The 18,430-nt window shown below is 34.1% G+C and overlaps 2 protein-coding genes across 2 annotated transcripts; one reads left to right on the forward strand and one right to left on the reverse strand.

Moving 5' to 3' along the window:
* Positions 1-1,284: 1,284 nt before the first annotated feature.
* On the forward strand, positions 1,285-3,220 carry BHLH093 (beta HLH protein 93). Its single transcript, XM_008238452.2, has 4 exons — positions 1,285-2,098; positions 2,282-2,452; positions 2,583-2,750; positions 2,860-3,220. Exons 1-4 carry the CDS (start codon positions 1,442-1,444, stop codon positions 2,944-2,946), a joined length of 1,083 nt encoding a protein of 360 aa, XP_008236674.1. The 5' UTR covers positions 1,285-1,441; the 3' UTR covers positions 2,947-3,220.
* Positions 3,221-4,348: 1,128 nt separating this feature from the next.
* LOC103335456 (Homeodomain-like superfamily protein) lies at positions 4,349-7,676 on the reverse strand. The gene is made up of 2 exons (XM_008238464.2): positions 6,708-7,676; positions 4,349-5,289 (listed from the first exon to the last, which is right to left on the reverse strand). The coding sequence occupies exons 1-2, from the start codon at positions 7,581-7,583 to the stop codon at positions 4,552-4,554; spliced, it is 1,614 nt and encodes a 537-aa protein (XP_008236686.2). The 5' UTR covers positions 7,584-7,676; the 3' UTR covers positions 4,349-4,551.
* Positions 7,677-18,430: the final 10,754 nt, after the last annotated feature.

Below are 18,430 nucleotides of genomic sequence, written 5' to 3' on the forward strand. Positions count from 1 at the left end.
CTACTTTAATGTAATCTAAACTACGAAAAAAAAATTTATATATTCAGACATAGAGTAGGGAGCATGTTGGCTCTAAAGAAATCATTTCTCGACATGTTATATACAACCGTAGCAAAAGAGCGAAAACTTAGGTAAACAATAAAATATTAGCTGAGAACTTATATTAATTTCCTTAATAGGAATTTAGTGTACATGCACTTTTATTTTCCTGTTCGTTGAATGTTCCTTACTTGCACTAATCACATACAGAACAAACATAGGCGTATTTATCCATGCCTAGTCATTAGAGAGAGAAACAAAGAGATGCACTATTTCTGCATGTTCATCCAGTCATATTTGAGAAGCTATAGAAAAAATAAAATAAATAAATACCTGACAATCTGATGCTAAAATGCATCCTTTTTCGGTTCAGACAGATTTGTGGGTCAAAGCTTGCAGGGTATGGATATTTAAATAACAAGTTTGTCTGATTAATAATTTCGGTGAAAAAGACATAAATTCACCTTGAGATTGAGATTGAGAGAGAGAGAGAGAGAGAGAGAGAGAGAGAGAGGAAAAGCAGATTCCATTTCAATCTTAGGGCCTCAGGCTATAGCTCTTTAGGTGGTGCTGCTACACACACAACATACACACACCTAGTTTAGTTAGAGAAATATTAGCAATCTTTTTCTTAACCTTCTTCTTTGGACTTTCTCATTTCTTTACTTGACATGTGTCATTCTTCTTATACTTAAAATAATATCATTAATATATTATACAAACTAATTTTTACTTTCCAAATTTACTCTTATTAAATATATTCAATTTATCTAAAAACATTTCACAACTTTCTTACCATTTTATTAATTTTTTTCTAAAGTCAATTATTTTTTTTAAAGAACACATATGCTTTTTTTTTCAAAAAAGAGGATGTCCTTTTTTTTTTAAACACAAAGGAATTTTTTTTTTTCTATCTAATTCCTCTTAAAAGCAAATATGTTCTTTTAAAAAAAATAATTGACGTTTAAAAAAAAATTAAAAAATGGTAAGAAAGTTGTGAAATGTTTTTGGATAAATTGAATACATTTAATAAGGGTAAACTTGGAAAACAAAAGTGAACTTGAATAATATATTAATGACATTGTTTTAAGTGTAAGGAGAATGACACATGTCAACAAAGAAAAAAAAAATTAGAGAGAAGATTGCTAACATTCCCATATAGTTATATGCATTCTATAATAAATTAAGAGTGGTGATTTCTCCACTCCTTTTTTTCCTATTTTATCCACTTACAATAATGCATTGTTGCATTGTTGATGAGGAAAATGGACCATTTTATAAATATGTTTATATCTGAATTTCCTTCCACTTGTTGCAACTTCATGTTCTTAAGCCTAGCTCCTCTAATAGATTTCCTTTCCCCCACTCCCTCCTTAAACAGTGCTTAGAGAGAGAGAGAGAGATGGAGCTTACCCAACATGGTTTCTTAGAGGAGCTACTACTGGCACCAAGAAGAGACAGTTGGAGCACCTACTCCTCCAGCTCCTCTGGATTGAATGAGTTATTTCCCATTAATGGATGGAGCTTTGATTCTTTTGAAGAAAACCCAGTTTTGGTTTCTTCAGTTAATAATCCCCCATTTTCTGGGTTCTCCACACAAACCGATCAACCACCAAGCTTTGAAGAATGCCCATTTTCTACTGACCATCATCAAGCCTCCTCCTCTTACCCTTTTGTTGATGGACTCTGTACGGTGCCAGAGATTGATTCATCATACACCAAGGACAATGACACTACAGCCCCTCCATTTCCATCACAAGATCAAGATTACCCTTCAATGGTGGAAGATGAGGAGTTTGGGGGGTTTCTTGGAAGTGAGAATCAGAGAAGCTGTTTGGAGGAAAGCAAGAACATTGCTACTTGCAAAGTTGAGATGGAACAACAAGCCACAGATCATATTCCTTCAGCTTTTAATATGGGGTTGTGTGGTGAGAAAAGAAGCAAGGCTAAGAAGTTAGAAGGGCAGCCTTCAAAGAATCTTATGGCAGAGAGAAGAAGGAGGAAGCGCTTAAATGACCGCCTTTCCATGCTCAGATCAATAGTCCCCAAGATAAGCAAGGTGATTTATGTTTTGCATTTGTTGAAAGTTTCAATCTTTTTCCTTTTATCATTATTGTGCAAGATCAATAATGGTGGCATTTCATTTCATTGTTCTTGATGTTCCACTGATAAAAAAGAATTTATCTGCTTTCTGAGGTTGGCCAAATCCTCACTACTAATAATATTGCGAAATTTGTCTCAGATGGACAGAACATCTATACTTGGAGACACAATAGATTATATGAAAGAGCTTTTGGAAAGGATCAATAAGTTGCAAGAAGAAGGAATTGAAGAGGGTACTAATCAGATCAACTTAATGGACATCTCCAAGGAGCTAAAGCCAAGTGAGGTATTAGTCAGAAATTCCCCCAAGGTAAAATTCATACACCAATTTCACCTTATGACCTCAAAATCAAGTTTTTATCCAACTACTTCAATTCTTTAATCTCTCTCTCTCTCTCTCTCTCTCTCTCTCACTTTTGCCTCATTGACCATATATACAGTTTGATGTGGAGAGGAGAGACATGGATACCCGGATAGACATCTGCTGTGCAGCCAAGCCAGGATTGCTGCTGTCAACAGTGAATACTATAGAAGCACTGGGCCTTGAGATTCAACAGTGTGTTATAAGCTGCTTCAATGATTTTTCAATGCAAGCTTCATGTTCAGAGGTTTGTGTATATAAACTTGGTTGGCCTATACATATGTTAGTTGGTTGTGCAAAAGCTTCCAATAAAACTTGGGTTTTTAATGTTTATGTTTCTCTATATGACCTTTTAGGGAGCTGAGGAGAGAACTTTGTTAAGTCCTGAGGACATAAAGCAAGCATTGTTCAGAAATGCAGGGTATGGAGGAAGATGTTTGTAGGAACAAGAGGTGCAAAATGAAAACGGCTGCTTACAAATTACAATTGAAGTCTGGAGAGATGGGTTTTTACATGTCCCCATGAGATTTTCCAAGTGAGGAGCTGTGATTATATTTGTCGTTTTAAATAAATGTCCATTTATCAGATCCATTTCTATTCTGTATTATCTACTTCAGTTGAGGTATATATATATATCTTCCAACATAAGGGTCACTAGTTCCACTTCTAACCAAAACAGATGACAGAGCTAATAAAGATTTTTGTCTTTGATTTTCATCTGTTTCTTTTCTGCGTTTCAATGGCTACATGATGTTTTCTTGTTGCTATATTACGGGCAGAGACTACTTGTCCCTAAATCTCTGAAGAATATAACTAAAGCACCAGAAATGATAAACTGCACAGAAACCATGACAACAACCAGAGAAATTAATTCATGAAGAGCCATCAAAATTTTCTTTTTCCCACCAATATGCAGGGCTGGTTTGATAGGGAGGATTAGACTGGACTAGACTAACAAAATGTCTATATTTCATGTGCATTCAAGGCATAATATGCATATTTTGCCTAACTTAAGAGGAATAATGGAGACTATGTATAAGAGGTCGATGACTAAAACTTATCCCCCTAATCCCTTAAAAATGGTGGGATTATGAGGGATAAGTTTTTGTCATCAACCTCTTATGAATAGTCCTCTTTAATCCTCCAAGTTAGACAACAATATCCAAATTATGCATGGATTGCACATAAAATGTAGGTATTTTGCTAGTCTAGTCCAGTCCTCCCTAACAAACGAGGCCTTAAAGCCGAAACAATTGTTGTTCCTTTCACTCGATAGTTAACTTGGCCAAACTAGCTAATTTAATCTGCACTTTTTGGTTAATGAGATACTAGGACTCTGCATGTTTAATCAATTAGCAAAACCTTGTTGTTTTCCCCCAGAAATCTTCATCAGATGTGATCCCTCACCTTCAATCAAGGGTAAAGATTTCTTTGCACGTTCTTGTTTGAATTTGCGATTCAATTCACACTTCGACAATATAACTGTTGTTGTTTGGATCTGCAATTCAATTCACAATTTGACAATATAACTATCAGAATGTCGGGTCCAATAGTCCGAGAACACGACATTCTGTGGGATAGAGACCTCATCTTTTTAGATAATTCAAGATGGAACACTGCAAGGCCAAACATTCTTTATAACGACAAAGGTATGGTTAGCGAAATTACACCAAACATTCTTTAAGTCCACAATTGACGCAACATGCATAAAAACAGATTCATAGGGTTTAATTAGTCAAAGATTACCCGACATATCTCACCCGTCATTGTCTTCCATTTGCTTAATTACCTAAGCTGAAATCAGATGAGTTTTAAATACATTGCATGAGGATATGAAACAAATAATGAAATCATCAAAGAAGAACTTGGATTTCTATTACCCCAAAAAAAAAATACAAAATACAAAATTTAGGGATCAATGATAGAATACACTACTGGTTCCAAAGTAAGCAGTTACAGAAGGCATCTTCAATTATTGTGATAGGAAATGCTACATCTCTATTAGTATGTTACATATCTAAGAAAAAGAAAGGAGATAAATCACATTACTAAGTATCGTTTTCGCCTTCCTCATCATCATTTACAATCCCATCCTCATCCAAATCAGAAGAGTTTTCCATGGTATTGGCCTGCAGATGTTGGAGCTTATTGATAGCATCTCTTGCTTCAGAAACCAGGGCAAGTTTTGCAGTTCTGACCATATCCACTTCCTGGACAGTGGATTTTTGAGTGCATGTAGAGGCTGCTTTTCTCTTAGCTTCCCTGTTATGTAATTGGTCAATATACTTATCATGCCAGACCCTATTTTTGACCTGCTTCAATACAGGGGGGCTAACAAGAGGTTCCCCAGATGAGCTATTAAATCTCGACAGGGGCTTCTTATTATGATCTGAAGATCTTTGACTGCACTTTTGAAGAAGTCCCTGTTTTCCCTTTAAATTCTTTGGGGTAGAAAGTATTACACTAGGCTGACTCTCAGTAGATGAATCTAGACTGGGCTCAAGTACTGAAAATAGATCTGCCTCATATTCCTGGTACACTTGATGATGCTTTTGTAATAACTTTCTGAGAGTTTTCTGAGCAATATGACTCCTCTGTTTATTGCAGTTTGACCTTTTAGCCTTTGGCTCAGTGGGTTTAAGTAGTTTACTTGCAGAGAGTGAAAATTGTCCAAGGGGGGATGAATTTTCTAAGATCTGTGCCCTTGATCGGGTACGAGGTGGAGGCGGGGTTATATGCTCAGAATGGACTCTATCAAAGCACTCCTGTGCAGATTTTCCAGGCACCTGAGATTAAATTTGTATGGAAACATAAGATCTCTATATATGATCTGAATAAAACACTGGAAATATAAATTTGGCTATGCATGTCAAACGACAAAGATATATAATTACTGTCTCAAGTACAAATCTAAATGAGCCCACAAAATATTCAAGGGACTTTGAAACAAAGCATCGATTCATAGCTGAAAGCTTCAATGGCAACTAACTTTCAAATCAGTAACTCGCAAGATAGAAAATGAAGAGAAAACTGCAGTTGGATGTAATTCACAAAGGGTAACACTACAGCTAACTTTAAAATGCTAATTATTGGAACATGAAACTCCAATTATACCACCAGTATGGCCTTTTCTTACAACTAAAAGGATTATCATGCAGGACCTATCACCATACTTGCATAATCAAAAGCCTCATTAATTACCATTAAACCAGCCTTTTCAGGCTAGCATTACTGTTGAGTTCTTTACTTAGGTGGACTGCAGTATCAGCTCCACAACTACGTATATAAAATGATCCAAGATCACACTGAATTTGAGCACAACTATTAAGGCCAGCTCCCAGCATGTAACCAATATTGTCACTCACTGGAAAGAGCATGTACCCTATATCTTAAAAATTATCCTTTCAAGAGTTAGACTGATCTTCATTACACAATTTAATTATATGAACTTTCACACCCAAAATAACATCTTTCCCTCCAGTATCTTGCCTTTCAGTGTCATTGGAACAGAAAACTTGCAGACGTAAAAGAAACAAAAGCAAGAGCAGTACTCCTAGTCCCACCACACCAATAAAACAGGAGAGAAACTGTCAACATTGATGACAAAAGTTTACCATTTTTACTCATAACAAAATCCAAATTGTAGACTTCAAAAGCTTATACTCAAAGATGCAAAAGTTTCATTGCTCTTTTTCAGTATTGTTCTAAATATTAGGAGGCTAAATTATACTTTGATCCCAAATGTTTAACACTGACTCCACCTGAATCCTTATAGTTCTAATTCCAACAAGTTTGCCCTTGTAATTTGTTAAGGTTTTCAATGTGGTCCAAAAGCATACACATCTATCACATTGGCTAACAAAATTATCAAAAAGTGAACACATTTACCTTTCACCATGGTCTGGTTCTATATTCCCGTCACATTAGTTTTTGCGGCTTGGTGAAATTAGGGGGTGAAAATTCAGTTTTTCATCAAACAATGTGGAGGAAATGAAAATTTAGATCATACCAAAATATGTTACCAAGCTATAAGGGTGATTTTGTTAAGACAGAAGTATAGAAACCAAATGCAATTCGGCCTAAAGTATCAGAACCAATAATGTATCTATTCTTGTTCTTGTCAGTAATATGAAAGATTTCTGTAAGGCTTGACATGAAAACAAGATTTTCTGAATTTAAGAATCATCAAAGAGTAGCAAATTACCATTTTAGAAACCTTCTTCCAGAAATGGGGTGTCGGCTTTGCTACCAAATAAGCTCTCTGCAAGGCTAATTCTTGTTCCTTTGTCCATCCATGAACAACCCCAATACCTTCTTCATCTCTCTTTCTCTTCCTCCTAACCTTAACTTCTTTATTTCCACCATCTAACTCTTGCATTTTCCTTTCTCTACCTTCCGAACTAACCACTTCACCACCACCTGAACTCCTCCAAGTCACCTTCTTGCTCTTCTTCGGAACTCCTTCGGGTGAATTAACAGAGGCTCCATCTTTTCCAACACCTGAGAATTCCTCTTTATCCAAGAAACTAGTTGTTTTACTTTTAGATCTAGTATTGGTTGCCTTATTCGTGCGTACATCAACAACAGGTTGCTCAATACAAAACCTCAGAGATTTTCTTCCACATTTTCTTGACCCGGAACTCAAATCCGTGCAATTACTCGACCCATTATCAAATTTGACCAATTTATTCGAGACTTTCTGTGGGAAATCCTTACCAGCATCAACGACGACGCGCTGCCGATTCAGAATCCTTGAAGAACGTCTGAGACTCTGAAACTGCTCAACCCCAGTGTTCAATCTCGGAGATTTTCTGGTCCCATGAACTCTACTCAATTTCTTAGAGTTGAGTGAAGGACTCGAAGAGCGAACAACAGATCTGCTTTTTCCTTCGGACTTGGGGGTTCTCGGGTTTTTGGATTCTGAAGCGCTCTTTTCACGGTGGACAAGCGTCTGAGACTTCCAGAGAGTCTTGGGGGGTTTCTCTGGTTCTAGAGTGTTCTTGGGTTGAAGAAATCTTGGAGACCTTCGGAGAGTTATGTTTTGTTGAGGTGTGTTGACTATGGAGTCTCTCTCGGGCATTTTCGCGAACACTTGGTGGTGTTTCTTTTCATATAGAGAGTTTTTGAGAGGGAAAAGAATATGGAATTCAAAAGTTTAAACTGCTAAGTGGGCTTCTCTGTAAGTCCACGCGTTATAAGACACAACGGTGGGCCGCAAAACAGAAATTGATAAAACCAAATTCTAAACTCAAATTTACCGGTTTGTTTTTCAATGATGATTTGGTTTCTTTGATAAAAGTTATTTTTGGTTTCTCGAGTGGGCCAAATTACCTCTCCACATGGGAAATATTTTTGTTCATCATTTTAACCTAAAGTACATTCTTACTATTCTTCTTAATACTTGACATGTGTCTAAATGCATAATCATGGTTAACTTTTTATTGTATCACTAGTAAAAAATAGGGAGTTTCACTAAAACACCCAAAATGGGGGTTGAAATTATAAAAAAACCCAAGCACTATTTAAACACATAAACACACCCAAAACTCATTATACACACTCAAAACCCATTTATAAACATACCCAAAAAGTTGACTTTGGGGTTGATTTTGGGTGTGTTTCTATGAAAAACTATTAATCAAAGTCACTTTGCGACGAAACTCAAAACTTCGTTACTCAAAACCTTGCGCGACGAAAAATAATTCCTCGCACAAAGTCACTTTGCGAGACAAACTTTTGCGCGACGACAATACATTGTCGCTCAAAGTCTTGCGCGACCAAATTTTACGCTACGAAAAACAATTCGTCGCGCAAAGTGACTTTGTGCGACAAAACAATAAACTTCATCGCGCAAAGTCCTTATAAAAATAAATAAAAATAAAAATTTTATTTTTTAAAATCTTTGCATGGCGTAATCCAAACATTCGTCGCCTAAACCAATTTATTTTTGTTTTTTATTTTGTATGCATAACACTTAAGAAATTAAACGGTATATATATTTTTATTAAGTAGCTTTAAATTTTTTATTTTAGATCGGATTGGATTTTTTTTAGAAAAATATATTATTGTTGTTCGGATTGAGTTTTTGTTAGAAAATATATTTTATAAATTGACGATCGAATTAGTTCATTGTATTCATATAGGGTCAAGGAGTGTAGCTGTAAAAAAATCATCAAAATCGGAGTTAAAATAACCGTTAAATTGTGAATTTTCATTTATAACTCGAAATTTTTTGTCCCATTACTTGATCTCTGAATGTTTATTTTTTCCGATTTTTGGCGTATATGATCTCGAAGTATAAATAAATAAGTTTGACGGTTGGATCGTTGAAACTAGTTTCTTAAAATGTGTATGCCATCAAAACAATATATTTACTAACAATTAAGAGTTTATTTATACTTTCGTTATACATAACATAAGATTTTGTGGTATCCACTAGTGTAAATATTTTAAATTGAAGATCAAATTCAATCATTGTATTCATATAGGGTCAAGGAGTGTAGCGGTAAAAAATCATCAAAATCGGAGTTAAAATAACCGTTAAATCATGATTTTTCATTTATAACCGTCGAAATTTTTTGTCCCGTTACTTGATCTCTGAATGTTTATTTTTTCTAATTTTTGGCATATATAATCTCGAAGTATAAACAAACAAGTTTGACGGTTGGATTGTTGAAACTAGTTTCTTAGAATGCGTATGCCATCAAAATAATATATTCACTAACAACTAAGAGTTTATTTATACTTTCGTTAAACATAATATAAGATTTTGTGGTATCCACTAGTGTAAATATTTTAAATTGAAGATCAAATTCAATCATTGTATTCATATAGGGTCAAGGAGTGTAGCGTAAAATATCATCAAAATCGGAGTTAAAATAACCGTTAAATCATGATTTTTTATTTATAACCATCGAAATTTTTTGTCCCGTTACTTGATCTTTGAATGTTTATTTTTTCGATTTTTGACGTATATGATCTCGAAGTATAAACAAACAAATTTGAATTGTTGAAACTAGTTTCTTAGAATGCGTATGCCATCAAAACAATATATTCACTAACAATTAAGAGTTTATTTATAGTTTCGTTAAACATAATATAAGATTTTGTGGTATCCACTAGTATAAATATTTTAAATTGAAGATCAAATTCAATCATTGTATTCATATAGGGTCAAGGAGTGTATTTATCATCAAAATCGGAGTTAAAATAACCGTTAAATCATGATTTTTTATTTATAACCATCGAAATTTTTTGTCCCGTTACTTGATCTTTGAATGTTTATTTTTTCCGATTTTTGACGTATATGATCTCGAAGTATAAACAAACAAATTTGACGGTTGGATTGTTGAAACTAGTTTCTTAGAATGCGTATGCCATCAAAACAATATATTCACTAACAATTAAGAGTTTATTTATACTTTCGTTAAATATAACATAAGATTTTGTGGTATCCACTAGTGTAAATATTTTAAATTGAAGATCAAATTCAATCATTGTATTCTTATAGGGTCAAGGAGTGTAGCTGTAAAAAAATCATCAAAATCGGAGTTAAAATAACTGTTAAATCGTGATTTTTCATTTATAATCATCGAAAAGTTTTGTCCCGTTACTAGATATCTGAATGTTTGTTTTTTCTATTTTTGGGGTATACGATCTTGAAGTATATACAAACAAGTCTAACGGTTGGAATCCTTGAATGGTGTGTGTGTATATATATATTTTTATTTATTAAGTAGCTTTAAATTTATTTATTTTGTACGTATAACACTTAAGAAATTGAATAGTATATATATTTATTAAGTAGCTTTAACCTTATTTATATTTTAAATCGTAAAATAAAATTATTTTATTTTTTATTATTCATAACAATTATTTTTATAAATATTGTGCTACGAACCAATTTTTCGTCTCTCAAAAGTTTGCGTGACCAACAGTTCATTGCACAAAACTCTAAAAATTTGGTGGTACCAAAAATGGGACGCTGGATTTAAAAAAAAATTTAGACTTTGCACAACCAATATTTTGTGTCGCTCAAAACTTTGCACAACCAATATATATTTTTGTAGCGCAAAAATTTAGGCGGGTACAAAAATGGAATGCGGAATTTTTTTAAAATTTTTATACTTTGCGCGACTAATATTCTAATATTAGGGTACCAAAAATGGGACGCGGAATTTTTTATTTTTTTTTTTTTTTTTACACTTTGAGACCAATATACTAACGTCACGCAAAACTTTGCGACCAATATACCAATATTCATTGCGCAAAACTTTGCTCGACTAATATTCAATATTTTTCGTCGCAGCAAAGTGATATGGTTTTTAAAACGAAAATAACTCTTCCACCATTTTCTCAATGTCATTCTCTACTCTTACCTCTCCTCTCTTTTTCCCTCTCTCCAAATCCCACCCTTTGTCTCACACTCACTCTTCTCACTTAATCTCTCATCATCTCTTTCTTCACTATCTCTCACTCTCACTCACTCTCTCATCTCTCTTTTCACTATCTATCACTCTCACTCACTCTCTCATCTCTCTATCACTATCTTCTTTAATTCTCTCACACTCACTTCTCTCTCTCATTCTCACTCACTTTCAATCTTGCCAAAAGGTATATTCTCTCCAAATTTTAATTTTTTTCATTAATATGTGTTTTTGGAGTTAGTTTTGAGTTTGTGTGGGGTTTGGGGTTGAGTAAAGGGAAGGATTGGAGTTTGGGTTGATTTGTGGTATAACAATTTTAGGGGAGATATCCCTCTTTTTTTTCTTTTTTTTTTTGTTATTTGACCTTTTTTTTTTTTTAGGGAATCATCGAGACTTTGACGACTAAAGTTGAGGATTATGAAGCTATCAAAACATATCCTCCGCCACTACCACCACAATACGCTTGTATTAGGATTTTATTATTGTACTTTGTTAATTTATGTGTACATTTTGAATAGTATATATATATTTATTGGATAATTTGATCACTATTTTTCATATGTAATTTTATTTTGAATATGAAATTTAAATTAAAGTAATTAAAAAATCATACAATTAAATTAAATTTAAAAAGTAAAAATTTGAATAAATTAATATAATTTAATTAATATCAATTTAAATTTAAAAAGTAAAAAATTTGAATAAATTAATATAATTAAATTAATATTAAAGAAATAATAAAACAAAAAGTCAAAAACCAAAATAATTCATCGCGCAAATATTTGTGCAACGTTAGTATTTGTTCACAAAACTCTAAAAATTTGGGAAGGTACCAAAAATGGGACGCGGGAATTTTTTTTTAATTTAATTTTTTAAGACTTTGCGCACCAATATTTTTCGTTGCGCAAAACTTTGCGCGACCAACATTTTTTGTCGCACAAGGTCTTACTGCGACCAATATTTTTCGTCGCGCAAAGTGACTTTGCGCGACCAATGAAAATCTTTCTCGCTCAAAGTCTTTCTTCACGATCTTTGCGCGACAAAGTTTTTGTCGCTGAAATTTGTGCGACTACAATGTATTTTACGCGAAGAAAATGTAAAATGTAGTAGTGTATTTATGGAACCGTAGTTATGCATTTGGACATGTGTCAAGTGTTTAGAATGGTAGTGACACATTGGTTAAAATGGTGAACAAAAATGTATTCCTCCACGTGAGGGGCACGTGCTCAAAGCATAATGGAATTGAGACGTGTCTTGAAATTGCTCTAAACTGAAAACTATGAGGATGAAATTGATACAATTGAAACTACAAGGACCAAAATGATGAAACTGGCAAACTACATAGATTAAAAAAATCAACTTTTTGCCATTAAAAAAAATTGTTACCATATGTGCCTATCACAACTTAGACGTCAGAAGAAACCGAAAACAAAAAACTATATATATCTAGTCTCTACAACAAGCCAAGCATAAGGTCTAATATGGATTGCTTCTCTTTGTTGAATTAATAAAAGTTTATTCTGAATACACCATGAAACGAGAGGTAGAAAACAAAACAAAGGCCCAAGATTCTAAGCCGAAGAAAAGAAAGCAAAACAAATGCCTACAAAGATATACAATTATATACTACATGTACAAGTCTTAGAATCTTCATGTCAAGTGCAGACGCAGAAGAAGGAAAAATATACAGAATAAACCCCCCACCAAACAAGAATTGAAATGAAAAATAAAGTAGAGGGTGTGCGTTTTGGAGCAAGTATCCCACTCATGCAATTTATAAATTCTTAGTAAAATATTTGATAGGACACCTATCTAACTACGTATGTGATTGGCTGGGCAGACCCATGGAACCTTAAAATCTAAATCTAAATGCCCATTAAAACACAAGATATAGTAAAACAAGATATCCATTTCAGATTGGCTCCCACAAGCCACTAGAAAGGAAAGAAAATGAAAGCAAATGCTCAAAATTCATGCTTGTTATGACTTAAACCTAATTTGCGTTCTACATGGATTTCCACTATTAGTATTGCTACTAATCCTGGGACAAACCCACTGGATGGAATATTTTGTGCGCCTGTAGCACCCCCACTACCTACCATCAACATCAGCTTACTGAATTAGGTTAGAGCTTCAAGGAGCAAAGACCTAACCTTCCCAAATGGTAATGTTCTTTGCCCTTTTTTGTACAGTGTTGCCCTAATGAGGTTTATTGTTTCAAATCCAATTATCAACCTTGCCGAAAAATGTCAACTTTATTTAGTTTGAAATGATTAACCATAGTGAACAGGGAAATTATAAATGATTGTTAACTGATCATTTTTGCCAATCTCATTTTATGTTTTAACGTACATAAACAATTGACAAATTACCTATGCGTGTGTAAACTATTGAAAATAAATCTCTTTGTGGAAGCCAATGTTGTTTGATTCCTTAGCTACAAACTTAGGGTTTGATGCTAATTGAAGTTTTGTGGGCCGGGGGTTGAATTGAAAGGAAATAATCTTTTACAAGGGAATGTAGTTCGATTCCTACAAAGCTTTTGATGCCAATTGATTTTTCACTTATATGGGAGCTGAAATTATAAAAAAACCCAACACCCAAAACGCTTTATAAACACACCCAAAACCCATTTACACACACTAAAACCCATTTATAAACACACCCAAAAAATATACAATTGTTGACTTTGGGGTTGATTTTGGGTGTGTTTCTATGTTTAAATAGTGTTTGGATTTTTTTATAAATACATGTCTAAGATTGAGTTTATTTATTAATTTGTATTGATTTTTCTTATATAGATAAATATTTTTAACATGGGCCATGGCTTTGTGCTTTATTTATTTTTATTTTTTTGGTTAGAATTTGTGCTCCTTTATTAAAATGTTAAAAAACACATATACGTGTCCATATCCCATTCCGGCTACAAATACAAAATGTTATCTTCTTTCAATTGCTAGATCTTAGTTAAGAAAGGCAAGTAGTATTTTGGTGCAGAAACAAAGCGTAAACCTCGATAATATTTCTCACACATATTGCATTTAATCTCAACTTTTTTCAAGTATTCTATTTGTATAATTAAAATGCATATTACCTTCTTTCTTTTTTTCATAACGTCGACGAGAGAGAGAATTTATTGAAAGATTAAAGAATCATTCCACCTAATATTTAATCATGACATTCGGAATGAAATCATGAGCATTTCTAACCACACAAAATAATACTCATGACCTATATATCTCATTCCCTCTATTCCTCTATCTAATGACTGAGGTCAGGTTTCCATTACCATGGAACTAATTTTACATATAAATAATTAATCTACAAAAAAATAAGTTTGTGCAAGAAACATGATGCAATTTTTAATTAATTCCAATGATGTACTGCCCAAGCAATTTCTTTATTCATGCAGATCTTTCCATGAAAGATTCTTGATTCTTGTTTGACATATATATATATATATATATATATACACACACTAGTGATCAAGATCCAAGAATATATATATCAACCATTCTCTTCTGTTTCTTTTTATTTTTCCGTCAATTATGCTCACCCCCGGCATTATTAAAGCAGTGATCAGGACAAGAAAACATTAATCAAACATTTAATTATAATTAAGAGGATGTCTCATGGGTAAGAACAAAAATGCACGTTACATCACCAGGGCACTGTTGAGAGATAAGAGACTACCACTAGGGATTCCACTAACAATTGTCCCTCAAAAGCTTCTGTGTCCCCATGTGATTTTAGTGCAATTTGGGACCCAAATGCGTAGCTTGCTTATCATCCCCGTACGTTTACAAATCCTACTTTTCACTTGATTTTCTTTGAAAAGAATTAGCTGCGGGCTGCTTCTGGGGGAAGGGGGATGCTCTATAATGTAGTTGGTATTTGGAGGACAGATTTGAAATGAGGTGTTTGAAGAAAAATTCAGTTGGGGCAGTAGGAGGTAACCCAAACTTGTAATTCGTATACCAAACTTTAAAATTGGTCCCCCAAGCATTGGATAAAGTCACTTGGATCATCATGGCGTTTACTTAAAAAAGTCTACTAACTAACTACCACGTAAAATGTGTTGTTTCAAGGTGGATTTTGATCCACGGGATCAATATGATTTCACCATAATCCAAATGTGTTGTTTTAAGGTGGATTTTGATCCACGGGATCAATATGATTTCACCATAATCCAAGTGGGGTTTCTTCAAAAATAAAAAATAACTAGTCAAATCCCGTTTTTCATCTTTAGCTGCCAAGTGAATTCAAATTTCTATAAGGATATATAATTTTAGCGAACGTTGTTATTGCACTAAACCATATCTAAGCACACTACATGACATAAAAATATGGCTTATTTACCGTTTCACTCCCTAAAATGAATGTTCAGTCTCACTTTACCTCGTTAAACTGAAATTTTCTCATTTAACCCCCTAAATTTCTAAAAATTCATGAAATGTTCTCACTTCACCATTTCCGTCCATTTGCATCCACAAAACCGTTCAGTATGCTGACGTGGCATGGACATTCTAGTAATTTCATATGTGATAGAGTTGGGTTTAGGATGGGAGAGGAGAGGGCCAAAGAGACAAAGGGAGAGAAGAGAGAATATAAGGAACTAAAATTACTAGAATGCCCATGCCACGTCAGCACACTTAACAATTTTATGAATGGAAATGGAAAGAAGTGGTAAAGTGAGAAAATTTCAGTTTAAGAGGGTAAAGTAAGACTAAAGTCCATTTCTGGGGGACTGTCATACCAATTTTCAGCTTGTACAATTAATTAACATATCATAAACTAACAAATAATGTGATGAATCAATATGAACAACTTCTATGAGCACAAAAATATTATGTACAACAACAGAAAGCGAGACTTGAGTTTGCGATAAAAAAGGTGAGTCATTAACATTTCAAAAATATAGAAAAGAGTGGGAAAATGTGATTTTTCATATATATGGTAAGACAAGAGTGGAAAGAGATTTGTTTGGGCCTCCTAACCCCTATGCCCTAGCGAATGAGAACAAAACGGAAGTATCTTTGGAGGGACGGAATGGATTGGAACAGGCGGCATGTTGATAGCCCCCTATCTTCTATAGCTTTTGTATCTCTAAGACTAAATTTTCTGAATGTGATTTGTTCTTCTTTTTAAAGTTTAATTTGTTTCGTGTTTTAAGGGTATTTTTCACAATTTCATTATGGTAGTGCCAAGCTTTGGTGGCTTGCCCACCAGATAGGATGTTAGGGTTTCCCATGGTGTTAGGTTTCCTCATGTTGAGCTTTGTGGGCTTTTGCATTTTGTGGGTTTTCTGCCTTGATGTGGAATTTTGCAATGAGCATATTGCATAAGGTTCATTTTGATTAATATATTCTATTTAATGAAACAAGATTTAAAAAAAATATGCCCTAGGAATGAAACGTGGGTGCATATATATCATAGCTTTTGTAAAGACTAAAGAATGTGATTGAAGGGTATTTTTCACAACACCAACACCAGATAGTGCCCACTTGCTTGTTTGTGATTGCAATTTTGCAATGAGCTAATAAGGTGATTTTATTGGAGAGTAAATAAAAAATTTAATCTCTGTGGCATCAAAATGTACATTATTTTAAATAATTATTGCCAATGGCAATGGGGAAGTGTAAAGAACTTATTCTTGATTTTGGAGGAATTCAATTCTTGGGTAGGAGGTGGTATTTTAATTCATGTAGAACTAAACCCATTAGGAATTTATTTTTTTAACCAATTATATCCTCACATAGTACCACTCCTACCCCAATTTCATATGAATCGTTGAGGTGTAGACCTTCCGAATATCAAGTGTAATAACAATTGTTAAAAACTAAATATCTAATGTTTGTACACTTCGATATAAAAGACAATTTACAATTTTGTTATATATAATTAATAACACTATAGAATAGGGAGGTTACTACAATTTGGAAGCCTAGGAAGATGTGTAGTTATTAGAGAAAGAGATTAGAGAGGTGGTGGCTTTTGGAACTTGGTTTGAGATGGGAAGAGAAACGAAGGGGTGTGCTGATCTGGTTCCTAGTTAAATGTAATCCACCGTGTGTATGAAGCTTAAAGCTAAAGCGGTGGTGTATATTCTCATATGTTGTGGAAATACATGTCTTCTCTTCCATTTATTGGAGCAAATGATAGGTGTTCCTGCCCAACCACCAAACAATCCAGGGGTCAACCATCTTGCCTTCCATGGCTTTTTCCCGCTTTTGGGGGTCAATTGACCACCCTTGCCCCAATGTGGGTCCGCCCTTGAAAACATATATGAACACTCTATGTGATATTTTTATTCACACTAGAAATTAAGCATCAAATTTTTCGACAACTTTTTCCGATGCAAGTTATATGCCATAGCAAATAATAACTATTTCTGACAGCAATTAATTGCAATCGGAAATGAAAATTTACTTCCAATAACTAAAATTATATGTCAGAAATCAACAACTATTTTCGACAAGCAAAACATGTCGTCGGTAAAATGCAATTATTTCTGACCGCACATAATTGCCCTTGGAAATATAGACTCATTACCAAGAAGACATATTTTCCTTCAGAAATAAGTGACTATTTCCGAGGGCAAAAACAGCCCCTCATAAATAACCATTACAATTCCGACGGCCATGCCTTTGGTCGGTAATACAACTGGCGCCGAGGCTTCCTGCCTAAAAACAATGTATTTCGGACATCCATGGAGACTGTTTCCGAGGGTACATTCATAGTCGGAAATAAAATGAATCATATTGACATATTTCCAACGGCCAACGTTTTTTAGTCGAAAAAATGACCTTTTTCGACGATATTTAGGGGCCATCGAATAAAGTTTGTCGCAAAAGACCCTTTTTTTCATAGTGGAATTGGATCATCAAAATGGCACTGTTGGTGAAAAGATCAAATAGAACTGGAAAAGTGATGTGTACTCTGGCAACAACAACATCAAGGGGAGGAGAGTACAAAGTTTCAGTACAGAGAGGAAAAAAAGGGTCTTGAGATCGTCATGGATATATTTGAAACTTTGAAACACTACGGTCCATGGAACAGTGAAATTAGGACATGAAAATGAAGGGTGATCATTGATCAATGTGGGGCTGATCGGAATTTAGTGGTTGAAAGAATGTTGGATAGTCTTTGTTGGCCATCATGTTCTTTTGGGTCTTGGGTCACTTTCCATGACGTCAAATTAATCGGCTACTTAAAGTGCTTGAATTTCCTCGAAACTTCTCCCTTTGTGTTGCATGTCATATCATATTATTTGTTTCCCCATCGTGATTCTTTAAATAGTAGAACCACCATCGTGATTCATGCAATGAAATTATTGACTAAGAAAATTCTTACACTCAATCTCATTAACATAAACGTGTCTCATTTACATGAGTCTGCTCACTGTTATTAGAGAGGTGTCACTAAAGTGTAGGTCATATGGTAATGCTAAATCTAAATATAAATGCACACACAAATTGTTGTTGTTGTGATTTTTCAACGT

The sequence above is a fragment of the Prunus mume genome, linkage group LG1 (assembly GCF_029339155.1).
Source record: "Prunus mume cultivar Tortuosa linkage group LG1, ASM2933915v1, whole genome shotgun sequence".
Taxonomy (NCBI): Eukaryota; Viridiplantae; Streptophyta; class Magnoliopsida; order Rosales; family Rosaceae; genus Prunus; species Prunus mume.

Coding starts and splice junctions, on each gene's coding strand:
- BHLH093 (XM_008238452.2), top strand. CDS start 1,442: ATGGAGCTTACCCAACATGGTTTCTTAGAGGAGCTACTACTGGCACCA. Junction 2,099..2,281: donor TAGTCCCCAAGATAAGCAAG/GTGATTTATGTT, acceptor AATTTGTCTCAG/ATGGACAGAACATCTATACT. Junction 2,453..2,582: donor TAGTCAGAAATTCCCCCAAG/GTAAAATTCATA, acceptor CCATATATACAG/TTTGATGTGGAGAGGAGAGA.
- LOC103335456 (XM_008238464.2), bottom strand. CDS start 7,583: ATGCCCGAGAGAGACTCCATAGTCAACACACCTCAACAAAACATAACT. Junction 5,290..6,707: donor GGAAGAAGGTTTCTAAAATG/GTAATTTGCTAC, acceptor ATTTAATCTCAG/GTGCCTGGAAAATCTGCACA.